General features: G+C 43.4%; 2 protein-coding genes and 1 pseudogene across 4 annotated transcripts in view; all 3 read right to left on the bottom strand.

Annotated features, from left to right (window-relative positions):
• BCAP29 (B cell receptor associated protein 29) overlaps positions 1-25,309 on the bottom strand; it is a 43,616-nt gene that overhangs the window by 8,741 nt on the left and 9,566 nt on the right. For all 3 annotated transcript variants that reach the window (XM_061640364.1, XM_061640366.1, XM_061640363.1), the window contains exons 5-6: positions 21,338-21,473; positions 15,589-15,700 (exon numbers count right to left, since the gene is read on the bottom strand). In XM_061640364.1, the coding sequence (XP_061496348.1) occupies positions 15,589-15,700; positions 21,338-21,473 (248 nt within the window). The remainder of the gene's footprint in view (positions 1-15,588; positions 15,701-21,337; positions 21,474-25,309) is intronic.
• Positions 1,480-7,252, bottom strand: LOC133390889 (uncharacterized). The gene is made up of 2 exons (XM_061640351.1): positions 6,736-7,252; positions 1,480-5,976 (listed from the first exon to the last, which is right to left on the bottom strand). Exons 1-2 carry the CDS (start codon positions 7,247-7,249, stop codon positions 3,746-3,748), a joined length of 2,745 nt encoding a protein of 914 aa, XP_061496335.1. The 5' UTR covers positions 7,250-7,252; the 3' UTR covers positions 1,480-3,745.
• On the bottom strand, positions 21,692-23,727 carry LOC133390805 (lipid droplet-associated hydrolase-like; annotated as a pseudogene).

Genomic DNA, 25,309 nt, shown 5'->3' with positions numbered 1-25,309 from the left:
GTGGATGCTACCTGCTGAGTCTGCCCATTGGTCCATCTAGCTCAGTATTGTCTAACTCCAGCTGGCTGTGGTACATGAAGGAATGATTGTAATGCATGACCAACCTAGATACCAGGAATCTTCAGCATGCAAGGCAGCTGCTCTACACCTTGGGCTATGGCTCCATATGTAAATTTCAAGTTCCCTTGTCTATCTCCCCCAAAGAACCCCAGGTTAGGATTACTATGGCCCTCCTGTTGTACAAGCTGGAATGAGCCCAGGACTTCCCCTCCCTTGTGCCACAGGCTCCCGGACTGTTGGGTAGCTGTGGCGAGCTAGGCCCCCACTTCCAGCCAAAGTGTCCCTTCCTGCTGGGCTTCCCTTTTCATTTCCTCCTTTCTGGTTTCTCCTGCCTCACAATGGGGTGGGGGAAGAAAAAGATGGGGGCATGCTTAAAGGGGAATGACCAACCCTCAACACGTAGGATCTACCACCTGAGACACAAAATGGTAGCTACATGTGTTGACGAGACCTCGTGGCTGTCTGCACCTCCATCAGCGAACATGCCCAAAGGGGATCTACTTAGCACTCCTACTGAAGCACCCAGGGCAAAGCAAAACTTTCTATTTATGAAATTACTTTAACCAAGGTGTGGCTGCTTCAACAGCCAAGCCTCCTCCCTTGAGGTGTGCTTGGGCTGCAACAGTAACAGTGGGGGAGAGTGATCTTGCCGCTCCTAGGGCCTTCCTGCCCATCGGGCTACCAGAGTCCTTGCTGCCAGTGCTGTGATCTGATGTAGTTGCTGCTGCCAAAGCTGAGGCTTCTGAAGGCTGTCACCAAAGCCTCCTTTGCCCTCGGTTCTTCAGCACCTCTTTGTGCAGTGTGGCTCATCTTTGCTTGGCATTTCCACTCTTTGCCCATCTTCAGTTCCTCACTCCCCAAAGTCTTTATTGGAGTGGCTGAAGAGGATGGGGCCTGGCTTCTTTACATACCCCGCAACTGGATGCAAGGTAGGCTAATTCTCCCTCCGACCCATTCTCAAGCCCTGCCTCCATGCTAGTCAAGGTTCTAGCCAAGAGGCTTACATGGAGAGACCCCACCCCCTCTTCCCTCATGAGGGCACAGCAGGGCCCTTCAAGGCACAAAGGCAGCTACCTTCCCTCCTCGAATGCCTGCTGGGCCACATATCGGGTTCCCAGTGAGTCAGGAAATGCAACTTAATAAAGCCTTCCTATTTTAGAATACATTCTAAAAGTACAATTTAGAAAATTATCTTCCTATTTTTAGAATATATCACGATGTGGTATAAATATTAGTAACAATTCAGGGTTTAAAAAATAAAAAGTAATTTACTCTATAGCATTTCTATAAACATTTTTATAAACTGCTTAGGTTCTTTTTTTTTAACCAAGCAATGTATAAATTATGTTAAATAAATACATGTTAAAGAAGATGTCATCATATTAGATTGCAAAACCATTTTTGGGGTAATTTGATCCAAAAGTAACTAACTACTATCTGTTTTATAAAGGACTGACAAAGCACTCCAGTTGTAACTAAAAACAATCTTGTCTTTAATCATAACCAAGATATCTGGAGGTAGTTCTAAGCGAGCACGTAAAAACATGTGTTGCATTGTTGCTATGTTTTGACAAAAATACACTTGGGACAGGATGGGTGAGGTCTTCTTAGCAGAAGAATGTCAAAGTCCAGCATATGAAAAACCTTCTTCAGTCTTGTCTCAGAGCTATGAGATTCTGGGGAAGTTAGTGGGAAGTGGGTGGGTGACAAAGCACCACAGTACTTAAATAAATTACATGGCTAAAATATTTTCAGGGGCTGCTTCCCTACGATATCAGATTGTAGGCAGTTATATTTCAATTTCTGCAGCACCCACGTCATGTTAGGCTCACTTCACTTAATATTCTAATGAAACAAAACATAAAATACTGTTTAAATGTACAAAATGGTTGAACACAGAAATATTAGTCTTCCTTTCTCTGCAATTAGAACAAAAACAGGCGACTAACGGCATAAAGGCACTATTTCAGTTAGAATTTTCTTTGTCCTTAGGAAGAGGTAGCAACTTTCTGTTGACCAATCCACTGAAATTCTGAGAACATTACTTCAGCCTCAAAGAGACTGTGAAGTTGCCTGATTTTGGGGGGGGGGGAGATACTGATTTTACTGCATCTGTGTGGGGTATTTTAATAGCTTTCTACATGTTATTAAAAGGCTATTTGTTCCAAGCCAAGTAAGCAAAATAAACCCACTTCAATAGAACCTGCATTAAGCTTCAGCTGAAACAAAAGGAAGTTGTTAAGCAGCCATGTGGGGAAAACCACCCCAACTGGTTCCTCTATTACTTAATCTTTGAAGATGAAATATTTTGGTAACATAATGCTTACTACCACATAAACTCTATAAGCATTTGTCAATGTAATTCAAAATACAAACATGCATTACCAATACATATGAACTGCACAAATAACCCAGCAGAATTTTGAAAGATTTTACTGGAGTATAGAAATCTTTTCTGAAGAAAAACAGTGCCTATTTCCAGCTACAGTTGGTTCACCAGATATGGCAATTCCTGCATTTAGATAGTCTGGCATCAGTAATCCATGCTCCAGTGACTTTGCTTTCAGATTACTGTGACGCATTATATCTGGGGCTGTCCTTGCAGGCTGTCTGGAAGCTGCAACTAGTGCAAAATTAAGCTGCCTGCTTATTAAAGTGGGGCAGCCAGTCAGTGTGCTATCAGGGCTGATTCAAGGTGCTAGTAATGGCATCTAAGACCCTAAATGGTTTGAGGCCTATAAACTGTATCTGTAGGAGTACCTTCCACAATACAACCCAAGTTAATCATTAAGGTCAGCTTGTGCCCCTCCAAAGGATTCATAGTATGGGGACATGTGACAAGGGCTTCCAACTCTGAAATGCCCTCCTCTTGGAGATATGTTTTGCTCCTTGTGTTACGTTCAGAATCAGTTGAATATGTTTTTGTTTACTCAGGCTTTTATAAACGGAGGTTAGGTCGTTTTAATACCTAATAGCTGTAGATGGTTTTGGTGTGTTTAAGGGTTCTGAATTTTATAAATATTTTAAAGTATGTTGGTTACTGTAATGTCTTTTTTATCATATGTATTTTGAACATCACCCTAAGCTCCTTTGGGAGGAAGGGCAATTTAGAAATGCAATGACTGAATAACTGAATGAATGATGCATAATATATATTATTTTGCTATCTAATGAAGCAATTCAATATTAGCAAGATTGGACCATTGGTCTCACCTGAAGGGTGATTTTCCTATGAGGACGGACATCACAACGGTTTTAGCTCCACCTATCGTGCGAAGGCAAGAATGTCTTTGAAGTCAAGACTAGGGGCGTCAGGCCCCTCCCACTCTCCAGTTCATTCGCAGCGAGTCTAAGGAGAAATATCTAAAAATACAAGAACAAGGCCAACCGGCCTGGCAGCAGGAAAATAACACAATAGTACCATGCATAGTGATATGACTCCAACATAGCGGTATAACAGAACTAGAAGTCTTGACTTCACTCTTAAATTTAAATATAATAGCGTAACAGTAACATATAATACATTAGAAAATATATAGTCATCCTCCAACTGGGAGGGTCGTGATGTCCGTCCTCATAGGACAATCACCCTTCAGGTGAGACCAATGGTCCATTTTCCCTATGAGTCCGGCCATCCCAACGGGATGTACCCCAGCAGCCCATACAGGGAGGGACCACCCACGTGTTAATCCTCATTAAGAACCTGTTGCAACACTCGTCTGCCGAAAGATGCGTCAGCAGATGCATAACAATCAATTTTATAATGCCTTATAAACGAGTGTGGGGTAGACCAGACTGCAGCCCTACAAATATCAGCAACAGGAGCATTAGTGGCAAAAGCAGCCGAAGTGGCAGCTGACCTGGTAGAATGAGCCGTTATACTAGCTGGAACTGACAGCTTCAGAGACTCATATGCTAAAGTAATACATGCCCTTAACCAACGGGATAAGGTAGGATTGGAAACTTTATGCCCCATAGACCTTGGATGAAAGGATACAAACAGAGACTCAGTTCGTCGTATATCCTGGGTCCTAGACAGGTAGGTCTTGAGAGCCCTCCGGACATCCAACGAATGCCAAGCCTTCTCGAGAGGATGGGTAGGATTCGGGCAAAAGGAAGGCAAAACAATGTCCTGGTTGCAATGGAACACTGAATCAACCTTGGGACGGAAGGAAGGATCAGTCTTCAGTACAACAGAGTCCTTATGGAAGACGCAGAGATGGCGAGCAGAAGACAATGCGCCCAACTCCGAAACTCGTCTGGCAGATGTGATTGCGATCAGGAACAAGACCTTGAAGGACAGTATACGAAGAGGCACAATCCTGATGGGTTCAAACGGAGGACGTTGCAAAGCCTGCAGAACCTTCAGCAAACTCCATGAGGGAAACCGATGGACAACAGCCGGAGAGCGTAGGGCGACTCCCCTCAAAAAACGTTTGATGAACGGATATGAGGAAATATGATCTCCAGGAGAGGACACTGAGAGAATGGACGACAGAGTGGACGCATGTCGACGTAGAGTGTTGGGTCGAAGTCCCATCATAAAGCCGCTATGGAGAAATTGGAGCACCTGATGCACAGTGGCCTGGGATGGATCATGGTGGTGGGACTGACACCAATTGGAGAAAGCCACCCAGGTATGTTGATAAATACGGGTGGTAGATGGTCTTCTCGAGGCCAAAATAATATCAATCACAGCGTCAGACAGTCCAGCTGACCTCAAATGTCCCCGTTCAAACGCCACGCTGTTAGATTGAACCAAGTAGGGTCCTGGTGCAGTACTGGCCCCTGGGATAGAAGGTCTGGCCTTACTGGAAGTGTCCAAGGATCCATCATCGACATTGCCAGAAGATCTGAGAACCACGGTCGGCGTGGCCAAAATGGTGCTATCAGAACCAGCTGTGCCCTTTCGGTTCGCGCCTTCCTCAAGGTTTTGGCTAACAATGGTATGGGAGGAAAGGCGTACAATAGACCGTCTGGCCACGGTGTTGTCAGAGCATCCACTGCTTCTGCTGTTGAGTCCAGGTATCGGGCAAAGTACCTGGGAAGCTGGCAATTGCGACTGGAAGCAAACAGGTCGACTGAGAGGGCGCCGAACCGACACTGGAGACGATGGAAAATGGCTGGATGGAGTTTCCATTCTCCCGGAAAGACCTGTTGTCTGCTGAGCCAGTCTGCTGTCACATTCCAAATCCCTCTGAGGTGTTCTGCTTTCAGGGATTGTAGATGTTGTTCTGCCCAGACAAAGATAAGGGAGGCTAAGTCCTGCAGAGGACGAGACCTGGTGCCCCCCTGTCTGTTCAAATGTGATTTTACACACGTGTTGTCTGTTCGAATGAGCACATGATGCAAAGGGAACAGAGACTGAAAATGACATAGAGCTAAGTGGACAGCCTTTAGTTCCAGCCAGTTGATGCTTTGGGATTGCTCTGCATTGGACCAAACCCCCTGAATGTACTGGGAGTTGCAGTGGGCTCCCCAACCTATGAGGCTGGCATCTGTGGTTACAACAGTTCTGCGGGGTTCTCTGAACGACGTGCCCTTGGAGAGGTGTTGAACCTTGGTCCACCAGCGGAAGGAGAGGCGCAGTGCGGGGCTCAAACGAACTTTGCGATGGTTGGAGCTGGCAATGTCTTTTTGAAAAGGCAACAGAATCCATTGAAGGGGCCGAGTGTGGGCTCGAGCCCATGGCACAATGTGGATTGTAGATATAAACATCCCGAGCGCTCTGGCGAGAACCATGACGTCTGCGGATGTTTGTTGCATCAGGGACCTTGCGATGCTTGTGATGGCAGTGATGCGATCTGGAGCCAAGAAGACCATTACCTGCAGGGTGTCCAACATTACCCCTAGATGTAGTAGGCGTTGGGTTGGTTGGAGATGGCTTTTGTCGAAGTTGACAAGCCAGCCGTAGGCCTGCAAAACATTGAGGGTGATCATTAAATGATGATGAGCCAGTTCCTCAGACTTGGCCCGTATTAGCAGATCATCCAAATATGGGTAGATATGAACCCCTTGGGTCCGGAGGTAAGCCACTAGGATGAGTAGCACCTTGGTAAACACTCTTGGAGCAGAGGAGAGGCCGAATGGCATCGCTCTATATTGAAAATGCTGGTGGCCAAAAGCAAACCGAAGAAACTTTCTGTGGGCTATGCAAATGGGCACATGGAGATACGCTTCCTTAAGGTCGATAGAAGCCAGGAAGTCTCCTTCATGCAGACTCTCCATAATGGAGTGGAGTGATTCCATTTTGAACCTGCGATATGTTACAAAACGGTTGACAAACTTGAGGTCCAATACCGCCCTCCATGATAAATCTCGTTTTGGCACAGCAAATAGGAGGAAGTACACCCCTTCCGACCTCTCAGTTGTGGGAACTGGCTCTATCGCCGCTATGTCCAAGAGGTGGTGTATAGCTGTCTGCATGATGTTGTGCCTGGCTGGTGCCCTTGGGCAAGGAGACGGGTGGAATCTGTCTGATGGGGTTGCCCAGAACTCTATGGTATAACCATAACTGAAAAGGTCCCTGATCCAGGAGACCTTAGTAAGGCGCAGCCATCGATCTCCAAAATTAAGTAATCTGCCACCAATGGGGAGGGCGTTAAGACTATTTGCGTAGGCGAGGGCCTCCCTTATATGAGGACGATGAGTTGCCCCTGCGCCCTTGGTACTGACCTCTGCCCTGGAAGCGTCGGTTCCAGGAGCCCCTGAATGCGTTGGGGTCATAGGGTCTGAAGTCGCGGCCTCGTCCTCCTGGCCGCGTTCCTCGAAAGGGCTGGTTAGAACGGAAGGAAGGAAATCGCCTGAAGGGCCTGTGGTCGCTGTTCTTGACTGTGGCCAGAACCGGTTTTTGGGCGTCTTTTGGATCAACCAGCACTGCCTTTAGAGCTTCCTCGCCGAAGAGTAGAGATCCGGAGTAAGGAGCCCTGGACAGATTCAATCTGGCCGCTGAATCAGCTTGCCAGTGGCGAAGCCAGAGGGTGCGACGAGCGACTATTTGAGCCATCATGGCTCGTGCCCCTAATTGAGTGGCATCCAAAGTGGCATCGGCCACAAAAGCTGCTGTCTTACGCAATTTCAATAGTGCTCTTCTGAGAGTGACAGGATCAGGGTTAGCATCCTCTAGAAGGTCATCCAGCCACATCATAGATGCTCTGGAGAAGATGGAGGCTGAAGCGGAGGCACGCATGGCTAGGGCAGTGGCCTCGTGATTCTTGCGGAGGGCGAAGTCTATTTGTCGCTCAGTAGTGTCTTTTAGGTGGGATTCCCCTTCCCTGGGCAAAAGCGATCGTGAAACGAGGCGAGCGATTGGTTCATCTATGCCAGGGACATCTAACTTGGTGGCAAAGTCTGGGGCTAGGGCGTAAAGTCTGTCAGCCAGGTTCTTGAAGCGTCGAGCTTTGAGTGGATAGGCCCATTCTTCAGAGGCTAATTTGGCAATTGGGTCCGGCACCAGGATGTAGTGTTCAGTAGGTGCAGGGGATTTGAGGACCTTGGCCCTTTGATAGCTGGGGCAGACGAAGTTGACGGCGCAGTCTGGAGACCAAGGGTATTAACTACCCTGCGTGCTAGCGGCTGATAGTCTGAGGTATTAAACAAGCGATACGATGTATCCTCCTCATGATCTGAATAGTCGCTCCAGTCGTCTCCTTCAACATGGTCAGTGAAAGTTGACTCCTCCGCATACGAGGCTTCGTCCGTACATCTGCCTCTGGCTACATCAAAGGGATCTGGTGAAGCGGAAGAATGAGCTTCATGGCACGCACGTTGGTCCATGTTAAGTGGAGGTATGGCAGGAACTCGTGGTAGTGACTGCATTTGGGTGAAAGATGCCAGCATGGCTTGAAGTTGGGAGAGGAAATCAGGAGACAGCTGCAGACCGGATGTGGCAGATGTATGTGCCTGAGGAACTATTGGAACAGATGTTTGGGGCGGTAAAACGGAGGGAGGTTCGTTAGGCGAACACTGAGCGGGAAAGCCAACAAACTCTTCCTCGTCAGAGGCAGCAGCAGGGGAATGGAGAATATCGCTTATGTGTGCCTGTGCTGTGGTGGTGGTTGGCACAGAGACATAACGTGGGCGCTTTGGTTTACTATGGCTGGAAAGATGTTTTGTCTTAGCCAGTGCTTTGGCATGTCTGGTCTTAGTCGTGTTAGGATGGTGTGGCTTGGCTGATTGTGGCATGCCTGGCTGATCTGGCACCATATGGGTTGATGGCGACATGCCTGGCTGTTCTGCCATCTTATATTAACTTGGGTGCAGTACACTGCCACGGAGGGGGCAGGATGTAAAGACCCGAACTGGCACAGCGTACGACCACGGAGGGAGTAGAATACACTGGCAGATGGCGAAGTGCACTGCCACAGAGGGGGCAGAATGCACTGAGGTATCAGCGTTAATGTAATATAGGCTGTTTTAGAGTTGGTACACTCAGATTAGTGCTGTAGGCTGGGTTTCAGGCTTGGTTCACGACCCCAGAGGGGGCAGGACCAATATAAATCAGATTTAGTACAAATCAGCCACTAAGAGTAAAGCTCCAGCCTTGATAATACAATCCAGCCACTGGGATTAAAGCTCCAGCCTTGAGAATACAATCCAGCCACTAGGGTTAAAGCTCCAGCCTTGATAATACAATCCAGCCCACTAGGATTGGAGCTCCAGCCTTGATAATATAATCCAGCCACTAGAATTACAGCCACAGTAAAATTGTGTGTAAATCAGCCCTGTGTAAGTCTGTCTGCAGCACGTATACAACACACATACGGATAGATAGCCTGCAGGGGAGGTATCCGATGGTTAATAAGGGTAACAAAAAAGGCGGGAAATTTGAAATCAAAAAATGGCGCCCGGAAAAAAAGAGCGGGAAAAAGTGGCGGAGAGAGAAGAAGCAATGGCGGCCGTCTGGAAGCAAACTGGGGGAAGGGCTGCCCAGCACAGTTTCACAGGAGGAACCGCGGGGCCGAAAACCGCACTAGCGGCTCTAAAAAACCCCCAGGAGGGAATAGTGCAGTAAGGGAAAAGCGGCAGCCGCCGCAGAGAGAGCCGCCGTCACCGTCTGCAAAGCCCTTCGCAGTGGGAAATTAAAGCCACGTAGCGAGGGTGAGCTGAGGTAAAAGGAGAACTCAGGTAAAGGCACTAATGAAGTAGCCGCAGCCACAGGTTACAGTGGGGAGAGAACGGACCCGGGCAGGCTAAATCGAGTGACGGGGTAACGGCGGGAGCCGCAGCCGCAAGCTCCCGCTGAGATCGGAAGAGCCGCAGCCGCGGCAACAGAGCCGGGGGGGGGGGGGGAAGCTCAAAAACGGTCAAAAACGAAGAGAACCGCAGCCGCGGTCTCTGAGGGAGCCCCCAGACAATGGATGCAACAGAGCCGGGGGGGGGATCTCAAAAACGGCCAAAAACGAGAGAACCGCAGCCGCGGTCTCAGAGGGAGCCCCCAGTCAAGGAAGGAAAGTAAATTGAAATGAATAGCTCAGGATTGGGAAAAGAGCGAAGAGAGCCGCAGCCGCGGTCTCTGTGGGGACCCTCAGTGAGCTAAACACAAAACAGAAAAAGGAAGGATTTGAAGACAAATACACAAACAAATACGAGAGACTTAGCTAAATGCTACGCTATAATTCCAATCTTGTTCGTACGAAGGCAAGAATGAACTGGAGAGTGGGAGGGGCCTGACGCCCCTAGTCTTGACTTCAAAGACATTCTTGCCTTCGCACGATAGGTGGAGCTAAAACCGTTGTGATGGCCGGACTCATAGGGAAAATCTCATATTCTACTCTCCCATCATATTCTTTTAGCCTTGGGCTTTAACAAGGTCCCCGTCTGACTCTTGCCCCCCCCCTTGCTTCTTTCCTGACATTCCTGTCTCAATGACTGTCCATCCTCTTTCACAGATTTATTTCCTGCAGAGAGGCATCACAGTCACAAGCTCAATAAAATATAAGATATAGTGACATCCCCTCACAGTATGTTTATATTTCAGTATAAGGACAATGAAAGCCTTATGAACAGCTTTTAAGTTTTTTCAACCATTTGGGAATACATAATGACACACGCCACTATATACTGGACACCTCCTGGATGATTTAGAACTACTGGCTTAAAGTCTGTTTGGAAGCAAAATGACCCAATTTTTATATGATTTTTCACCATTGGTTCAGTGAGAAAACAACCCATAGTCCACATGTAACCTTTCCATGTCCCATTCATAAATTAATATGGAAGTTTGCCAACTTTTATAAAGCAGTTTAAAAGCCTTTGGGCCATATCCAGTGCTATAGCTCCATTGGCAAAAGGAACTTGTGTACCTGCAATGGAATTTCTTTTTCTTCTCCTGCCCCCTCAAGCAGTGTACCCTCAAAATCAGCTCCAGAGGGTTGGGGGACGGGAAGAGAGGAAATGGTTGTGCCAGTGGAACTGTGTGTGCAGAGCACTGGATACAACCCTTTAAATTCACATGCAAGAGCCCATTTTTAGATTTCAAATAAGGCAACTGCCTTATACTGGTCCTTTATGAAAATATCAGTTAAAAAACTGAATGCATTCAGAAGCATTAATATTTTCCCCCTCTTGTGTCCATTTCCTTTAAAATTTTCCAAAGCTACTTTCAGATTTTTGACTATAAAAATGACTTCATTGTTGCAACACTATAGGATAAATTGCTGCACAGCTATCTAAGTGAACGGAGAAAGACTCTATAGTAAAGAGTTCATCTAGGAGAACAATGTTATTACATTTATTTTGTATACAAACTAGGTCTGTTTATAAGAACCAGCAAACATTGTGTAAACCTTACCTTTCACTCCTCATTCTAAACGTTTTCTTTTTTTATCACCTTATGCAGAGAGGCATATAATCAAAACTTGTATAAGTTTATTAAAATATATACCCCAGTGTGTTGCACATATTTGTAAATGAACACATGCATGAATACTATTATTAAGCATTTATATCACAGATTTTAAAGGCTTAAATAAAATCCCAAAACCATGGGCCAATACTGTACATTATTCTGTATTGTGGACAGGGAAGATATACTGAGAAAATAATGACTTGCCAAAAGCCATCTAGATAGTTCATGACTTAAGAGACATTGGAACCGAAAATGTTCTAATGTGCCGATCACATTCATAGTCACCAAATTATACCAACTATGTTCATATGTATATCAGGAAAAGATTTGTCCCACCTTCCTTACCTTTCAATCTCCTTCCTTATATATACCCATGAAATAAAAGGTATTTATTCTGTTAGGCAAAGCTACTCTACTGAAAAAATGACAGGTTGCTGGACAAGCCAAAAAGTTAATAGACAGAATATCTACTCTACATGTAATTAACTTTGCTGATTTGTCTTATATTCTGTTGCATAAACAAAGCTGTAGTCTTAACCATATACCAGTACAATGCCCACAAAAGATTTGATAAGTAAGAGAGGAGCGTGCAACAAGGTATCAGATCTGCCTTCTGCAAGAATGGTCCTATAAGCAGTTCATCTATCCTAAAGTTACAATATCGAAGTGAAAAAACATGACCTTGATGTGAATTGAACAGTCAGATTTTTATCACATTAACTTGGGGCAAAACATTTTAGAATACAAGTAAGATCAAGTGGTGATCTGTGAAAATTAATGGTAGGTAAAAAGAACATAGTTTTCCCAGCCAACAGAATTAGTGATGATGTTGAATGCCAGGCTGGCCTATAACATATCTATCATCCATGATCTTATTGTGGATGAAGGAGCCAACCTGATGTACATTACAGAGAACTGGGTGGAGAAGTTGGATGGTATTGATCTCACACAGCTCTATCCATCTGGGTACCTAGTGCAGCATCAACACTGGCTGGAGGGATGGTAGAGAGTGTGTAAGGCAGCCTTTCCCAACCAGTGTGCCTCCAGATGTTGTTGGACCACAACACCCATCAGCCTCAGCCAGCATTGCCAATGGCTGAGGCTGATGGGAGTTGTGGTCCAACAACATCTGGAGGCACACCAGTTGGGAAAGGCTGGTGTAAGGAATTGATCTCCCTCACCAGGAGACCTGTCCACTCAGGGACTGGATTTGAAGTGCTATATTTATATGAGAAACAGAATAATGCTGCTTGTGTACTGACTACTTCACTGTCTAGCATCTGACCTACCTGAGCTGGCACAGATGGTCTCCTATGTGGTGTTAGATAACTTTGGTACTGTAGGGCTTTAACATCCATTCCAGGGTGCTTTGGCAGGACAGGCTCAGGACTTCATAGCAGCCATGTCAACCATAGAATGCTCTCACTACATTACCAGTCCAACACTTATGTTGTCAAGCTCATGATCTGGCAGGTTGTGGTTTTGATCTGGGTGGAAGGTTGATGGTCTGCAATTGGGGAGGGGCAGTGACAGCTCCCCTCTGAGGGGCAAGGGACTTATTAAGATGGTGTGCTTCCTGAGACTTATGGCTTAGGAGATTCCTGAGTGCTCTGGAGAACTGGTCCCCCACTGAGGTCCTGGTCTGAGGACATGCACAAAGCTCTTGGACAGTTCTGGTCAACCACATGTGCTTTCGATACCTGCCCATCATGGCTATTAACATCCAGCCAGAAGGTACAGACTGGGTGGTAAACTCCTCCTTACAGGAAGTGGTGGTACCCAGTGTCTTAAAGGAGAAAATAGTGTCCATTCCTTCAGAAACTGCACCTAGAGGTTTGCGATAACTGCTGCCCAGCTGCAAAATCCCCTTCTTGGGCAAGGTGCTTAGGAGGGTGGCAGTTGGCCAGCTCCAGGTGCCCTTGGAAGAAGTGAATTAACTAAATCTTTTTCAATCTGGGTTCAGGCTTAGTTTTGGCACTGAAATGTCCTTTGACACCCTGGGAAGATGACCCTTGTTGGGACAGTGCATCATTGTTGATTCTCCTTATCCTTCCATGGGTTTTGAGACCATCAACATGGTATCTTACTAGACTGACTCTGTAGGTTAAGACCTGGAGGCACAGTGATATAGTGGTTCCACTCCTACCTGCAGAACAGATTACAGAAATTAGCACTGGGGGACTTAGAGCAGTTGCACTCTGGAGTTGCACAAAGTTCCATCTTGTCCCCCATGCTCCTAATATCTATACAAATGGGGGAAGTATGCTGATGGCTCCCAGCTCTATTTCTTCCCATCATCAGAATCAGGAGACACTATGTTGCTGCTAAACCAGTGCCTAGAGGCAGTAATAGGCTGGACTGAGATTGAGGCCCCAAAAAATGTGAGGCCCTGTGGGTGGGTGGTTCTTTGGTCTGGAAATTGGTTAGACACCCTGCTTTGGATAGGATTGAACTCCCCCTGAATTAGCAGCTGCATAGCCTGGGGATATCCCTTGATCCAGTATTATCACACTGGAGGCCCATGTGGCATGGTGTGCCTTTCTGCAGTTCCAGCTGTTCCTAGACAGAGGAAGTCTGGCTACAGTGACTGATGACTTATTATCATGTGCTTTATGGGGAGCTGTCCTAGAAGATGGTTAAGAAGCTACAGTTAGTACAGAAAGCGGCTGCCAGAATGTTGACTGGTGCAGCTAGCTGGAATCATGTTAACACTGATTCTGAAAGATCTGCATTGGCTACCAATACACTTCCAGGCTGAATTCAGAGTGCTGATATTAACCAACAAAGCCTGCAACAGCTTGGGACCCAACTATCTCAAGGAATTCTTCTCCCTGTATCAGTATACCCATGTCCTTAGATCAGGAGAGGGAGAGGAGACCGTTCTTGTTGCCCCAATTTTGAAAATAGTACATTATGTGGTGATTCATTGTGGCACCATGAACATGGAACACCTTACCATAGAAGTGCACTAAGCATTTATGCTTTTGTCATTTAGTGCCAAGTAAAGACCTTCCTGTTTGCTTGGGCTTTTGCTGGATACTAGTGTTGGTGTGCTATTGCAATTGAGGAGCCTGTGGTTGGTGCCATGGGTTTTCTTTTTATGGATTGTGATTTTAAAGGTGTGTTGTGTTTTTACCCACTCTTCTAAGTGTACTGGAATTTTTATGTGTTTTTAATTATTGTAACCCCCTCTAGAATCATATTGTGATATCCTTAATAAACAATCAATAAATTATTGTCCTTATTAAGACTATAATGCTTAAACTCAAAATTGTAGTTCTGGATATAAGCTTCTCAGAAACTGCACAGGCTGTTTTGAAAATATAATCCACATTTTTTTGCATCTTGAGATATGTTCTTTAGTTTGTGGCTCATTTTGGATGCGATCCAGTTTTGTTTTTGTTTTTTAATTTCTAGCTTTGGGCCCACTGATTAGATAGTGCCCTTGGGCTGTAATGCAATTTCAGAATCCTGTGGGTGGAATTGAAACGAACAGTTGACCCTCCCCAACCTATAACTTAAAAATGTGATAGCAGCATTGTTTTGAAAGACTCCAAAATTTGGATACAATAAATCCACACACAGCTGAGAAGTTCACTATGAAGCTACACAAATATCTCACGCTGGCTAACCTACTTTACAGGGATAGTAGGATGAAACAGCACTTTGATCTTCCTGAAGGAAGACCAGGATACAAAATATCCATGTCCATTTCTAATCTACCTCACAGCTAAATGTTTGGAGTCACTCATGCTAATTTAGCTGAAATACTCAGTTCATTTGAGGGTGTTCACTAAAGTTGGTATAAAGTAGGATACAGAGCCATTTTAGCAAGGGCTTTGAATGCTAAATGAATTAATAACTTTGCCTTAAAATTCATCATGGTCATGCAATGTTCTGTACACAACCAAAGAATTATATTTTAGTTGTCTGATCCTCACAAGGTCAGAAGCATTGCTATGCAAGACCTTCATTCCAGCCTAGTAAATATTCAGAAGTGTAACAAATCTTGCAAGATCTAGAATGAACACACACCATCAGGAAAAAACCTGCCTTCATCTCAGTACTGTTTCACCAAGGCAGCCTAAGTCAAACACAGAAGCAAACAATAAAGGAGGGGGGATCCTGTTACAAGGAAAAAAAGAACAACTACAATTTAGGGTCTCTTCTGTTCCTCTTAAAGATATGTTACTTTCAGTTCATAACTTCAAACAGTTTCTTATGTTGTACGTTGCAAGAATACTTCCTTCATGCTAGCACAAGTTCTTATCCCAACCTTTATGTCCTTGGTTTTTCTCTGCTTTTGGTTTTTGTCCATTCCTGCACAGCATAGATCTGGGACATCATGTAACACTTTATTGAAAAGGAACCCATGAACATCTATGAATTTTTTGGAAGGAATTTACAAATTTCTCTAAGGGCTAATGAAGCAAAACCATATGACCTGTCCTCTTTTAGTCACCTCTGTACAAGCCACACTTTGCACTGCCGCAGTTAAAGCAATACTTAACAACCAGAGAAACACTGATTTGAATCTGAGTCTATGGAAAGCACACTTCCTTCAATGTGTTATTATTTAAGATCTTTTTATACCACCTTTTAAGATCAAAACCCTCTCAAGGAAGTTTCTAGCACAGACAATCACAAAGTAAACCAATGTGAAATGTCAAAAAAGGTACCATGTGAAGTTTTCTTTAATTCTGCTTTCAGTTTTTCCACTTCTTGCTTTAGCTTTTCATTTGTTTCATCAGACAACTCTTCAGTATCGCAATTTGTTTTACCCTTCAGGGACTGGCAATAGAAACAAATAATATTTTTTACTGATTTCAATTACTGTTTCAAAGTAGGAAAATTGAAATGGGTACAATACAAGTCAGAATGAAACCTGCATTGTGCTCTTTTTTTCTTTTTCAATGTGGAGAAACACAGCAATTTGCATAACACATTTATTCTCGTCACCTTGATTCAAACACCTAGAGCCATCATTTTATAAACAAAAAGTTCTCATTTGATTTCCCATGATTCTAAAAATGTTTAAGTTTTCATATTAATGTTTACAGTGCTAAGAATTTACAATCTTCCAAATAAAGGTACTGTTTTCCTATCATTTCAAAATATTAAAGACCAATTGATAAGGACACTTGAAGAGAGACACTGCTTACAAGTGCCTGTACGCTAATGCTAGGAGCCTCCGAACCAAGATGGGAGAACTGGAGTGCTTGGTCTTAGAGGAGAGCATTGATATAGTGAGCATAACGGAGACCTGGGGGAATGGAGAAAACCAGTGGGATACGGTTATCCCTGGATATAAACTATATCGGAAGGACAGGGCAGGACGTACTGGTGGCAGAGTCGCTCTATACGTGAAAGAAGGCATTGAATCCAGCAAGCTCGAAACCCCAAAAGAGGCGGACTCCTCCACAGAATTGTTGTGGGTAGTGATACCATGCCCCAGGAGGAACTTAATACTGGGAACGATCTATCGTCCCCCTGATCAAAATGCTCAGGGAGACCTTGAGATGAGATATGAAATTGAGGAAGCATCCAAACTAGGAAATGTGGTAGTAATGGGTGACTTCAACTACCCGGACATAGACTGGCCGCATATGTGTTCCAGTCATGACAAAGAAGCGAAGTTTCTAGATATTCTAAATGACTATTCCCTAGACCAGTTGGTCATGGAACCGACCAGAGGGACGGCAACCCTGGACTTAATCCTCAGTGGGGACCGGGACCTGGTGCGAGATGTAAGTGTTGTTGAACCGATTGGGAGCAGTGACCACAGTGCTATTAAATTAAACATACATGTAACTGGCCAATTGCCAAGAAAATCCAACACGGTCACATTTGACTTCAAAAGAGGAAACTTCACAAAAACGAGGGGATTGGTAAAAAGAAAGCTGAAAAACAAAGTCCAGAGGGTCACATCACTCGAAAATGCTTGGAAGTTGTTTCAAAACACTATATTAGAAGCTCAACTGGAGTGCATACCGCAGATCAGAAAAGGTACCGCCAGGGCCAAGAAGATGCCAGCATGGTTAACGAGCAAAGTCAAGGAAGCTCTTAAGAGGCAAAAAGTCTTCCTTCAGAAAATGGAAGTCTTGTCTGAATGAAGAAAATAAAAAGGAACACAAACTCTGGCAAAAGAAATGCAAGAAGACAATAAGGGATGCTAAAAAAGAATTCGAGGAGCACATTGCTAAGAACATAAAAACCAACAACAAAAAATTCTATAAATACATTCAAAGCAGGAGACCATCTAGGGAGGCGATTAGACCCTTGGATGATAAGGGAGTCAAAGGTGTACTAAAGAACGATAAGCAGATTGCAGAGAAGCTAAATGAATTCTTTGCATCTGTCTTCACAGTGGAAGATATAGGGCAGATCCCTGAACCTGAACTAACATTTGCAGGAAGGGATTCTGAGGAACTGAGACAAATAGTGGTAACGAGAGAGGAAGTTCTAGGCTTAATGGACAATATAAAAACTGACAAATCACCAGGCCCAGATGGCATCCACCCAAGAGTTCTCAAAGAACTCAGATGTGAAATTGCTGATCTGCTAACTAAAATATGTAACTTGTCCCTCGGGTCCTCCTGCCTGAGGACTGGAAAGTGGCAAATGTAACGCCAATATTCAAAAAGGGATCCAGAGGGGATCCCGGAAATTACAGGCCAGTTAGCTTAACTTCTGTCCCTGGAAAACTGGTAGAAAGTATTATTAAAGCTAGATTAACTAAGCACATAGAAGAACAAGCCTTGCTGAAGCAGAGCCAGCATGGCTTCTGCAAGGGAAAGTCCTGTCTCAGTAACCTATTAGAATTCTTTGAGAGTGTCAACAAGCATATAGATAGAGGTGATCCAGTGGACATAGTGTACTTAGACTTTCAAAAAGCGTTTGACAAGGTACCTCACCAAAGACTTCTGAGGAAGCTTAGCAGTCATGGAATAAGAAGAGAGGTCCTCTTGTGGATAAGGAATTGGTTGAGAAGCAGAAAGCAGAGATAAACGGACAGTTCTCCCAATGGAGGGCTGTAGAAAGTGGAGTCCCTCAAGGATCGGTATTGGGACCTGTACTTTTCAACTTGTTCATTAATGACCTAGAATTAGGAGTGAGCAGTGAAGTGGCCAAGTTTGCTGACAACACTAAATTGTTCAGGGTTGTTAAAACAAAAAGGGATTGCGAAGAGCTCCAAAAAGACCTCTCCAAGCTGAGTGAATGGGCGGAAAAATGGCAAATGCAATTCAATATAAACAAGTGTAAAATTATGCATATTGGAGCAAAAAATCTTAATTTCACATATACGCTCATGGGGTCTGAACTGGCGGTGACTGACCAGGAGAGAGACCTCGAGGTTGTAGTGGACAGCACGATGAAAATGTCGACCCAGTGTGCGGCAGCTGTGAAAAAGGCAAATTCCATGCTAGCGATAATTAGGAAAGGTATTGAAAATAAAACAGCCGATATCATAATGCCATTGTATAAATCTATGGTGCGGCCACATTTGGAATACTGTGTACAGTTCTGGTCACCTCATCTCAAAAAGGATATTCTAGAGTTGGAAAAGGTTCAGAAGAGGGCAACCAGAATGATCAAGGGGATGGAGCGACTCCCTTACGAGGAAAGGTTGCAGCATTTGGGGCTTTTTAGTTTAGAGAAAAGGCAGGTCAGAGGAGACATGATAGAAGTGTATAAAATTATGCATGGCATTGAGAAAGTGGATAGAGAAAAGTTCTTCTTCCTCTCTCATAATTCTAGAACTCATGGACATTCAGGGAAGCTGAATGTTGGAAGATTCAGGACAGACAGAAGGAAGTATTTCTTTACTCAGCACATAGTTAAACTATGGAATTTGCTCCCACAAGATGCAGTGATGGCCACCAGCTTGGATGGCTTTAAGGGAAGATTAGACAAATTCATGGAGGACAGGGCTATCAATGGCTACTAGCCATGATGGCTGTGCTCTGCCACCCTAGTCAGAGGCGGCATGCTTCTGAAGACCAGTTGCCGGAAGCCTCAGGAGGGGAGAGTGTTCTTGCACTCGGGTCCTGCTTGTGGGCTTCCCCCAGGCACCTGGTTGGCCACTGTGAGAACAGGATGCTGGACTGGATGGGCCACTGGCCTGATCCAGCAGGCTCTTCTTATGTTCTTATGATAATTTTTAGAATAACATATAAACATATGCCTTAATAAAAGTTACAGGTACAGCAAAAGCATTAACTGTTGACTTACAATTACAGATAAAAACTTTACAATTGACAAGTTAAAGAGATGGGGTTAGTTCTCCATTTTGTTCAAGTTCAGTACAACCACATTTATCCATATTTGGCACATTCATCCTTTGCTACCCCTGCCTTTTTCTTCCTCCACTTTAACTTTCAATTAAGAGCTCTTTTGAGCAAAGGAATCTCAATAACTGCCACCAAAGGTGTTCATCTGCTTGCAACATGGGGCTTAAGGTTTATCACCTCCCCTCTCGAGCTCCCCTCATCTACTCTGGAGGGTCCCCCAACCTTTCAGAGCAGGTTTTGGATGCATGCAGGAGGGAAAAGAGGAGAGATAAGCCCCACTGCTTGACTAAGAATTGCAGTTGCCTTTCTCGACTTCAGAAGGGATTGTACATTGTCTGTATATATATATATGTGTGTGTGTGTTTGTCTACCTGTATTTATCTATCTATCTATATCTCACACACACTGCTCCAATCACACTAATGGACATGAAATAGGTGGGAGTGGGACAATTCACTTGCACACTCTGTTTTTTTAAAATCATTATTCCTGTACAGTTTTTAAAAGTTATTTGTAAACTTTGTGTTAAAGCACTTTTATTTCAGTCCTACTGAATGATTACTTCAATAACTTTTTTGAAATGTTAAAAGTAAAACAAGAAAAGACATCTTTTTAATTTCAACTAAAACCTTTTTTCCATTTCAGCACTACTGTGATAATATTTTAACAATTTTGTTATCTATACATAGGCAAGTATGTAGTGCAAATTAAACAACTGATTCCAAAAGAGCAAACATGCTGCTAAAATGGCACAGACTGTTAAGGCAATATAGATGTGCTGAAGTACAGAAGTGCGGCAATAGGCTCACTTTCCCTACGCATTACTGGGCATATCAAAACCAGCACTAAGGCAATCTATTAACTGCGACTGAGTTACTGTTCTGTTCTTTCCCCAAAAGCTTGATTTTGTGCAGTTTGAAGAGAGAGAGAAACAGAAGCAGCATGGAGGAAACACTAGAGAATTGTTTTGATATCAGCCTAATGTAGGTACCACATAAACTGCAACCAAACAAAACACTAGGTGTAGAATCACTCTTGGTTTACATATGCAGCAAAGTGAAAATGGCAGAGTGACCACCTAAGAATATGAGTGAGTGTGTGAAATGAAATGAGTTGATTAAATTTGTGAAGATGAGAACTTTGAATGCTTTCCTATATTAAAAATTCTCTGTAAATAGAAGACAAGAACAGCTTGTTATTCAAAACTGGAATCCTTCACTTTAAGTGATGCAAAGCTTTCTAGTACTATGTTCCCCCTACATGAGTAGACCAGGCCTATCGGAAAGCAATCTCAGATTCTGGGCTATGAAGGGAACTAAAACCATTTCATTCTACTTTTAGATTGCTTGAAAAAAATGACTTTTCTATTGTTTGAAAAATTATAAAGAAGAGATTATTGTTTTGTGATAAAGGTTTTTTAAAGCATTTTAGTATTTTTAGCTCTCGCAAAAAACCCTACAAAGACTGATGGTCTTGTAAGTCTGTATTCTTTTTCAGAAGACCTATGAATTAATAAAAGCCTTTTAAACTGCTATGCAAAATATATTAATAAAATTCAAAAAATGCCTTACAGTATCTACATAGAAAGTTGACAAATGAATAATGAAAACGCAAAACCTCATTACTGTAATATGTTTTACGGTTTTAGGACAAATTACTGCTGTCCTCACACTAATCTGAAAAAAAAACCATGGCTATTATTGAAAAGTGTGACTAGATTTCTTTTATTTGAGATCAAAAGTTAATATAAACTTTCAAACTTCATAAGATTGGGTGAGGTGTCTCCCATTATGCACACCTAAGCCCTCACCAAAGTAGCTCAATCTCAGCCACAGGCTTAGTTCACATGCAACGTTAAGCCAATCCAAGGTTTGTTCCTGCTTTAGAACTCATAGTTTGTCTGGAGTGAGGCAAATCACAAGCCAAAGATCAGATATTCTAAACCAAACCATGGCTTAGATCACAGCACAGCAGCAGCACTGGAGGAGGAGCAAAGCAGCTGTGATCTCCTCTCCAGGAACTTGCATGTGTCCATGCTAAGCCATGGTTTGGCTTAGAATTATGTGCAAACTGGATCACAGTGGTGAAACACACTTATAAACAAACAAAACAAAAACCATTCAGCTGTGAAACATACTTGCTGCAGTTGTTCATTCTCTTCCAAGTACTTCTTGGCAACTTCATTGGTATTTTCTACTTGCATTCCCAGAGCTGCCTGGGCTCCCATCTCTTTTGCCAATGAAGTGATAAGGGAAATGGTACGTCTCAGAACACTGCAGAAAGCATAAAAACTATGAACTCATTAGAATAGAATACAATATTAATATAAGCTGAGTGATATCTTCTAAGTCTTTACTAAATTTTTACTTTACGTGCTGAAAGAAAGTTGACTACAAAGCTAAAAGATGTTTTGATGTGAAAAGCCATCTGTTTTTTTAATGACATTACAGTTTAGCAGAACAGGGGGCTAGATTGACCAGATGTTTTGAAGTCATTTTATCACTGCAATGTAAACACCAAACGTGAGCCCCAGTTATTTCCATGTATTCATAATTATTTAGAAAACAAAAATAGTATCTGACAATGTTACAAATACATTTCATTAATAGCCACTCTTTTTGCTGGTTTATTGTCTGAACTCTGCAGCAGTAAAGGCAGTTTCAGCTTTGCTAGTAGCAGTTCATCATTAAATCAGCTAAGAGAGCAAACAAACCTATACTCACATTATGGCTGAAAAAAAGAGAATCACTGCCTATATGCCAGCAGAATGGCTGCTGAACTCAGTATGTGCTGAACCCAGGAGGAGAAGGGAGAAACAAATACGAAAATACTAAAACAGCATAAAAATGACTGGGTACGGCTGTCAATTGAAAGGGTACAGAAAGGGTGGGGAACCTTTTAGGTAGAGGGACACATTACCCCAGAAGAAAGCTGCCAGTGGCTGTATTCTAGTAGTGTAGGCAGGGGTCAAACCCACACACCATCACACACACAAAGCTATTTCTCACAGAAACAGAGGCATACGTTTAATTCTTAGTAATTTATTTTATTTATTTATTAGATTTATTAGTCGCCCATCTGGCTGGTTCTCCAGCCACTCTGGGCGACGTACAGAATAAAAACATACAAATACATTAAAACATTAACATCTCAAACATATAAAAAACCTAACCCACCCCAAAAGCCTGTCTGAAGAGCCAGGTCTTCAAGGCCCGGTGGAAGCTCATCATAGCGGGGTTGTGACAGAGATCGTTTGGGAGGGAATTCCAGTGGGAGCCACAATAGAAAAAGTCCTCTCCCTAGTCCTCACCAGTCTAGCTGTTTTAACTGGTAGGATAGAGAGGAGCTAAATTCTGCTAAAGTTTCATGTTCCATTTTTGTCATACACTTTTTTAAAAGAAATTAAGTTTGGGGGGAAAAGCTCTACAACACCCTTTTATATTGTTGTTGTTATTTTTTATTATTATTATTATAAATTTATTTATATCCCGCCTTTCAGCCAAAGACCCTCAAGGCGGCTTACAAAGAAAAATAAACAAAAGTATAAAAATACATCAATGAAAGCAATACAATTTACAAAAATTAAACTAAATATCAAATAAGGTCAAGAAAAAAATATATCCAGGAAAGAAACTCAGAATTGAAGACCTTGTCTTAAAAAGACATCCATCCTTTTTCCTGCAATGTTTTGCATCTCAATGTCAGAATTCCAAATGAGGGTGGTGGTGGCTCCATGGTCTTTTCAGTGGTGCCAACTCCCGCAGCAACACAATCCGTATTAATCAGATCTATAGATGTTGCAATTGAAGAGTCATAGTTGTTTTTCAGTCCTTGTAGTGCGAAATGCACCAGGAAGCTTTTGACTCTTTCTGGGAGAAGAGTCATCAGGAATATGGGCATGTACAGAATGTAACATAGCTGGCAGAGCAGAGGTGTCATGAACTTGTGTTGTGGGGACTGAGCCATGCTCTCTATTGTAGGGAACAGCAGCACACTGTGGAGAATCTCCAGTTCTGGTGAATCCTTCATCATTTCAAGGGCAATATAACAACCAATGGAATGGCCAACAAGCACAAATTTCACATCCTTGGGCACATTCTTTCAACGAAAGTTCAACTTGTGTTCGGTTTGCCCATGAAGTCCAAAGACATCATCTAGTTTGTTAACATCCGTCTCTTCCATCGTTTCCATGTCATGAGGGACTTTACAGTGTCCAGCATGACTCACAACCCAAACTGGATACTGCCGATTCTGGCCAGAGTACAAAGTTTGTATAAACGTCCAGTAATAGCCGGCCAATCCTGGATTACCTGGGATAACTGGAAATAAGAGTCTGGGAGTATTTTCATTTTTCCAGAGATCTTTCCACGGGCCACACTTTAAAACCTGTGTAGCTGCTCCATAAATGTAAGTGAATTCTTCATGCACCAGAACTTGTCCTTCAGATTCTGCTTTCATGCCTATTGCTTCCCCATTCGGCTGCTGGAGGCCGGCTCCCGGCATTTATGAGACAGAAACCAGGTATAGCCGCTCCCAGGCAGAAGAAGTAGCAGCACCCAGCCACAGATGTTTCAACACCAGTGAGACAAAAGCTGCTGCTCGTGGGCTCTTCCACCAGACTAGGAAATCGTAACATGCAGTCCTGACTGTGCACAAGATACCTCACCAAAGACTTCTGAGTAAGCGTAGCCAGCAATGATTAAGAGGAGAGGTCCTACAGTTAATCAGGAACTGGTTAAATAACAGGAAGCAGAAAAGTAGGAATAAATGAACAGTTCCCCCAATGGAGGGATGTAGAAAGTGGAGTCCCCCAAGTATCAGTACTGGGCTCTTTAAAATTGGTCATAAACGATCTTAGGGAATTAGGAATCAGCAGTGAGGTGGCCAAGTTTGCTAATGATACTAAATTGTTCAGGGTTGTTAAAATAAAAAGGCACTGTGAAGACTGGGCATTAAAATGGCAAATGCAATTCAATGTAAAGAAGTGTAAAGTTATGCACGTTGGTACAAAAAAATCTTAATTTCACATATACACTCATGGGGTAAGAACTGACAGTGACTGAACAGGAACGAGACCTTGGGGTCAAAATGGACAGCTTGATCAAGCTGTCGACCCAGTGTGCAGCAGCTGTGAAAAAAGCACATGCCATCCTAGGGATCACTGGAAAAAGAACTGAAAATAATACTGCCAATATCATAATGATGTTATACAAATTATGGTGTGACCACATTTGGAATACTGTGTACAGTTCTGATCACCTCACCTCAAAAAAGATATTGCCGAGTCGGAAAAATGTTCAGAAAAGGGCAACAGGAATGATGGAGATGGAGCAACTCCCCTATAAGGAAACTTGCAGCACTTGGGACTTTTTAGTTTAGAGGAAAGGCAAGTAAGGTGACATTATAGAACAGTATAAAATTATGCACAGCATGGAGAAAGTGGATAGAGAAAGATTTTGTCCCTCACACCTAGCACTAGAAGTCATGGGCATCCAATGAAGTTGAATGTTGGAAGATTCAGGACTGACAAAAAAGTACTTTTTCACACAGCACAATGTTATGGAATTTTTACTTACATACTGAAAGATGGGGAACCATGGGATTTGCTCCCACAAGCAGTGATGGCCACCAATTTGGGTGGCTTTACAACAGGACTGGGCAAATTCATGAAGGCTATCAAAGGCTACTACTCATGAAGGTTATGCTCTGCCTCCATGGTTGGAGGCAATATGCTTCTGAACACTAGTTGGGGGAAATCACAGGACAGGGATAAGAGAGTGCTCTTGTGCTTAGGTCCCTGCTTGTGGGCTTCCCATAAGCATCTGGTTTGTCACTGTGAGAATACAGTGCTGGGCTAGATGGGCCGCTGGCATGATCCAGCAAGCTGTTCTTAAGTTCAAGGTAATGCAACTCAGTAATCCAAGCAGAAGAATGTAATAAGGTCAATGCACCGCTGAACTCCAAACCCTGCCTTACAACTATTTAAAGCCTCAAACTTCAAATGTAACTGCAGCCTGAAAATTGCATACATGCACTTGCAAAATGCATGGACTACTTTTTCCATACTTGCAACAAATACAAATCTGCAGAGACATTTCCCCCTATGCTT

Source organism: Rhineura floridana, chromosome 8 (assembly GCF_030035675.1).
Source record: "Rhineura floridana isolate rRhiFlo1 chromosome 8, rRhiFlo1.hap2, whole genome shotgun sequence".
Classification (NCBI taxonomy): domain Eukaryota; kingdom Metazoa; phylum Chordata; class Lepidosauria; order Squamata; family Rhineuridae; genus Rhineura; species Rhineura floridana.
This window is presented reverse-complemented; position numbering and strand designations above follow the sequence as displayed.